General features: G+C 49.8%; 1 protein-coding gene across 12 annotated transcripts in view; it reads right to left on the bottom strand.

Moving 5' to 3' along the window:
* The window catches only part of SMOC1 (SPARC related modular calcium binding 1), a 136762-nt gene extending 131399 nt beyond the window's left edge, over positions 1-5363 (bottom strand). For all 12 annotated transcript variants that reach the window (XM_068946155.1, XM_068946153.1, XM_068946152.1 and 9 more), the window contains exon 1: positions 5113-5363. In XM_068946155.1, the coding sequence (XP_068802256.1) occupies positions 5113-5217 (105 nt within the window). In that variant the 5' untranslated portion in view covers positions 5218-5363. The remainder of the gene's footprint in view (positions 1-5112) is intronic.
* Between the last annotated feature and the right edge of the window lie 637 nt (positions 5364-6000).

Consider the following 6000-nt stretch of genomic DNA (forward strand, 5'->3'; position numbering starts at 1 on the left):
TCAGAGACATCAGCCTCAGAGGAACTGAGGATTCAGCAGCCAAGTAGGAGAAAACGGTTTTTGTTTGTTTGGGTTTTTTTTGACAAAGCAATGTCACAATTAGTTTAAGATAGCAGGATAAGAACATCTAAGATACTTAAACAGCAGGATTAATATTTCAGAGCTGCTATACCATTGAAGTGAGGTTTACAGTCATCTTACTAATTGCTTCAGGCCATCTAGAAAGAGAAGCCAAGAGAGCATCTGCTCTGCACTGATGGCAGTGAAGATTACCTTAGCACATGACTAGCGTTAGAAACAAAAACTAGCCCAAAAGGTAGGTGTTCCACAGCTCCAGAGCTCGCTGCCATCACCAGCAGAAACACACGAGCAGTTTCTTCTGGCCACCAAAAGATTTGATATTGAAAGTTTTCATTAGGAGCAGAGGTCGTTTACTGAAGTGAAATGTTCCTTGAAGCCAACTCAGAAATCCAAGCAGTTAAAACATACCAGCTCCAGGACTACATAGAACAAGTTGTATCCCTCAGTGTTTTCCCATTTAGCATAGCACCCAAGAAATAAGTTCCCATGCAAAAAGGAATCCTATTCCTCAACACAGTTGCATAATTAAAAAAGTCAGATCAGCTACTTTGGTACAGGGCAAGGAATTCAGCTGTTTTAACAGTAAGAGTCCAAACAGGAATAAAGAGGAAGAAAAGTAGTGTAGCTCCACATAGGATTACAGCCCCCTACTTAAGCAAGAACAACTCTTAGCCAACCAAAAATGGAATATCTGAGACCAAAAACTGTGTCACACAACAGCAAGTCTGTCCTTTTAGGAGACGCTTTTCTAAAGACCTCTCGTTGGGTACTTGCTCCTTCATTAAGGAGAGACTCCATCCCACGGTAAGGAAACCTGAAACTTTAAAATGCTTCAGTTGTTACTTATCAGCTTATGCCCTCACAATGTAGGATGATCTAAACTCAAACCAAACAAATTCAATCCCTGTAAACCTATTCCAAGTTTTACTCCTTAGTTCTAGATCTTCTCCATATGGAGCCCTTTACTTTACACTCTTCATTGTATATCCCTTTACTGTTTTCTTCACTGTGGGAAGAAATTGGTCTTCCCAGTTTTAGGAAAGCACGTCTAAAGAAGTCTGTTTTGTGGAACCCTAGCAAAGATGTTGCAGAGAACACAAAACAGCACAGGCTCCTTGACACAGGTTACAATGCTGCTAGCTCCTCCAGATTTTATCTGCCCTTTAAAAGGGAAAGGCAAACCTGCAGAAGCCTTTTCAGCACTTTTTACTAAGGCTGTCATTGGGGGTCCTAACTACTAGCCAGCTCTAGGAGAGAATACACATTGCTCTGCAGCACTCCAGGTTATGCTTTGGAACTCCTGGGTATCTTCATACTTTTACCAACAGCGCTTTCTCTAGATGTTTTTTCCACTACCTTCCCTTGACGATAGCACTGACCTGGAAGTCATTGATAGAAGTGTTCTTCTATCTCCAGCCAATATCCCTTTCAAGGGGGCATATTACAGCATGTTCCCATGCTTTATACTAGGAAGAAAGTTGCAGCAACTGCCCTGCCCTCCCATCTCTTAGTTCTCTAGTGTCAGTAGAGAGGGTTCAGACTCCAAATGATGCAGGAATCCAAGCCTGTTCCTAGAACAGCTCGACTCCTGTGGTCCCACTGTAAGCATCTACCATTTTCCTATTCTAATATAGAAATATTAGAATACTAATTCTACTGCATTACTGCCACCAACAGTTCTGTGGCATAAACAGAGCCAGTTCATAATGGTCAGGAGCTGACCTCCAACCATACAGGAGACTGAGCTCTATCTTTTCCTGAGGTCCCAATTTATTTTCCAGATAGGGAAAATAGAACTTACAATTTGCTATGAAAGAGTGCTGCTCAAATGCATCACACAGCAGGAGATGAAAGAGCCAGCCCAGTCAGGCTCACATAGGGAACAAGGAGGGGAAAAGCAGCAAGAACTGGCTTGTCTCACAATTCCAGAACATCTACACCAGCAGAGAGGAGGCGGCATGCAGGAAGAGAAAGTAGAGCCTAATTAGCTTTTTCCAGAAGGCAACGTTCTTCAGATAGACACTTTCCAAACTTTACATACAGTCAATCACACTTGCACTCTGCTCTCTAGACCTACCAGAGAAAAGCTATCATGCAACTGCATGAAAGCACAAAAACCATTCTAGAGTCTAAGCAAGGAAACAAGCCACATGACAGCACTAGTCTCCAAGTTATTTCTAGGGCACCCAAGCCCTTAGACTTCCTACAGCACTAGTCTCCAAGTTATTTCTAGGGCACCCAAGACATTAGACTTCCTACAGGGGCAAACGTGGGACAGTTAATTATTAACTGTCAGTTGGCCATATCTGGCTCTTGTACATCTGCTGTTTTCTACAGGTCACTAACACTTCCCAAGACTGAGGTTCATGCCACTGTTCATAGCTTTATTATAACACAAAACAGCAAGCTTTGTACAACTGATTGAGAGCCAGAAGTACACCAGCAGTCCAGTAGAGATTAGCTGCACTTACAGATGATCACTTGAATACCAGGGTAAACTGAACTGACTCACTTCATCTGAAAGTTTAGTACAGTACTGGCACAGGAAATGCATATCTATTCACTTCTCTATGCTGCCTTTCATCAACTTGTTGTCATTTTCTGCCAACAGTAGCAAGGCATACTGCTCTGTCCACATATTCTGTGACAATGCTCACTGTCTAACTTAGGAGCAACATTGTTAAGTAATAATAGGAAAATGTAAGAAAAAATATCAGATGGAGAACTTGTTTCAAGCATTGTTGCTGCTCATTTAAATTCACTGAGAAGGAATGGATTAATAATTGCTGCTTACCTTTAAAAGCATTTGAGCCTGCAAACATGGTAGTTGTAGTGCTTAGAGCACAGAAGAGAAACTGCTTATCAGGCTAAGTACTACACCTGGCAACTGAATCACTACAGAATCAGACTCTAGAACTGCAACTCTGACTCCACAAATAAGGGGGGGAGGGGGAAGATCCTGAAGGAATACACTCTTAAGTAAAAGTCAGCATGAAAAGCTGAGTGGTGTGACTTGGCAATCGTCATTTTAAAAACACACAAGTAATAAAGATTTTCCTAATGCAGATGGGAATCTAAAGCATTTTACCTTTATACTAAGGACCACTTTACTGGTAGTGTCTTCTAACTGTTAGAAGATATTATAGATATGATAAGTTCTAGAGCTTTGCAATGGTGGTGAACAAGCAGGACAAATCCCCCACCTTCACACACACTTAAGCAAGCCCCTTAGAAGGGGGAAAAGGGAGGCTCTACTAGTTAAACATCCCTGAAATCAACTGTTTAACAGTTTTCCGTTAAAGCTTCCCATAAGTTAAAATTTCAAGGCAGATCCTTCTACAGAGCTGTAGACACTGGTGCTCACATAAGATGAGTTTCTCCACCTAACCATGGGGGGAGAAATAACAGTTAGATCACTTATTTCAGGCAGTAAGCAAATCAGTAGTCTGCTGTATTTAGTTTTCCATTCTCCTGAAGTAGCTCACATTCCAAAGACGACATAGCACAGGGCGCAATGAAACTGCCTTGTAAAGTACAGTATATAAAAATGGCCTACTTGGAAACTGTTTGATGGACAGGCTTATTGTGCAATTATGCACTTCCATCAGAACCTTTTATTTTGTTCTTTGTTTCAACTGCTCCTCGTTAAAGCATTTAGATACCAGTGCTGATGAAGGGCCCTAGTCATCCAGACAGACTGTTACTTATCACCTCAAAGCTCCTCTCAATATGGCATCACTCCAATTTTGAGGTTTATGCCTGGTATCAGGTAAATATATATATGCATAAGCACCCCTATGTTTTCCCCACCCTTTGAAATGGGTCTCCAAGGGTTTGAGGCACACACTTGATCTAATCTGCCAGATTCTAACAGTTACTGTTACACATCTGGCCATAAAAGAGGCTACACAGTACAGCTGAACACAAGGACACCAGCGCAGCCAGTACACTTTTTCCACAGTTCTGAAGTGTTTAATAGCCATAACAGTAAAACATCAGTCTTGACTATAAAAAAAATTAGAGTATTGCACTCAAGTCCCTTATTGTTATATTTTGGCCGAGCAGGGACTCTAAAGACTCCTGATCTTGCCTAACCACAGTGGAAGTTAATTAAGTACTACATTTCATAACATTTCAGACTGATGGGTCAAGAATGCATATGGTCAATGCATCCAACATGCCTGCACAGAGATCAAGTTTTTCCACTTACCCAGAACTATGTTTTTATTGCAGTATTGGCTAAAGAACAGCTACTGTTTTGCAGCTTTGTAATTGAAAGCTCTCATGCTACTCTGTAGCGCTGCTGCAGTAGTAATGTCAGCTCACTGGGAGGACCATATTTAGAAGAGATGTTGAGTTCTCCCCCCAGAGCAATGTAATAGTTTGGTAAGTGAAATTAACAGCCCCAATAACAGTCAAACATCATCAGATTTAAAAAAGAAAAAAAGAAAAAACCACAGAGCTAAATTCCTACAGGGAGAAGTCTGGGCTGAAAGCATCTAACTTTATTACAGGGGATTCATTTAATCCCTACTCGGGAGCATTTAAAAAAAAGAAAGAAAAAGAAAAGCCCACCGCTACATTCTGGGAACAGGGGCTACATTAAAACACAAGACAAGCAGTATAAAAATACAGCCCGCCAGCTTCTCCCCACTTCTCCCTGCCAGAAAGGCTAACAAGTTAGCACTCCTGCACTCCACACGCTCGGCCAGTTCCCAGCCTCTAGCGAATGGGAGGGCCCTGGCGAGGGTCTGCGCCCCGGGCGGGCAGACGGGTCCCTGCTCCGGCCGGGCCGGGCGCCCGCGGCGCCCCGCAGGGACCGGCCGGCCGGGAGGGAGGGAGGCGGCGGCCGCCGCCGGGGTCTCACCTGAGGCGCTGCCGGGCCGCGACACCTGGCCCGCGGGCAGGGGCCGCCCCGCCCTGCCCCGCCGAGCCGGGCCGGGCCTGCGGCAACCTGCCGCGGCGGAGCGGGAGGGAGGGAGGGAAGGAGGGGGCCGCCCCGCCGCGGGAGGGGGGGGGGCGCTCACTTACCCGCGGCCCCGTGGCTCTGTGGCCGCCCCCCTGGGGCAGATGCACCAGCAGCAGCGCCAGCAGGAACGGGCGGGCCCCCGCACCGCGCCAGAGCCGGGGCAGCATCGTCCCTCGGGGGAAGGGGGCGGCGGCGCGGCAGACACGGGACGGGACGGGCCGGGCCGGGCGGCGCCGGGCTCTCGGGCCGCCTCAGGAGGCTGTGACGGGCGGGCGGGCGCGCTGCCGCCCCGCGGCCCGGCAGCGGCGTGTCCGTTGGCGGGCGGCGCGCGCGGTGCCCCCAGCCGGCGCTGCCCCCTCCCGCCGCGGCAGGTTACCCGCCCCGGCCATAGGGATGCCCGTTATAAAGCCCCCGGCGGGGCGGGGCCGGGCGGGACTGACTGCGGCGCGCACCCATGGCAGCGCAGCCGCCGCGGGGCCAGAGCCAATGGCAGGGCGGCAGGGCGGCAGGGGCGGCAGGGGCGGCAGGGGCGCCCCCGCCCGCCCCCGTCACCGCCGCCGCTCCTCGGGGCGCTGAGGCGGGCGGCGCAGGTTGGCCGCGGGGGAGCGGCGGGCGGCGGGCGGCGGGCGGCGGCGGCGGCGGCGGCGGCGGCGGGAGTGGGGCTCGGCGCGGCTCGGCGCGGCAGCGTCCTGCGCTCGCACCTTGCCGGGGCGCGGTGGCACCTGGAGCGGCCGTTGGGGCCGCAGCTGCCGCGGAGGTTCCCCAGCGGCGCCGGGAGGCAGCCGGGCTTTGACGAGGGCTTCAAACCCACAAAGGCTCGCGGCGCTCCTGGGAGGGTTTGACCGCCGCCGGGAGCCCGCCGTCCCGCTGCCTCCAGCCCCGGCGGGGCTCCCGGGCCCCGCTCTGAGCCCTCTGCCCTGCCGCAGCCCCCCAGGTGGGCTCCGGCAGCC

The sequence above is a fragment of the Struthio camelus genome, chromosome 5 (genome assembly GCF_040807025.1).
Source record: "Struthio camelus isolate bStrCam1 chromosome 5, bStrCam1.hap1, whole genome shotgun sequence".
Classification (NCBI taxonomy): Eukaryota; Metazoa; Chordata; class Aves; order Struthioniformes; family Struthionidae; genus Struthio; species Struthio camelus.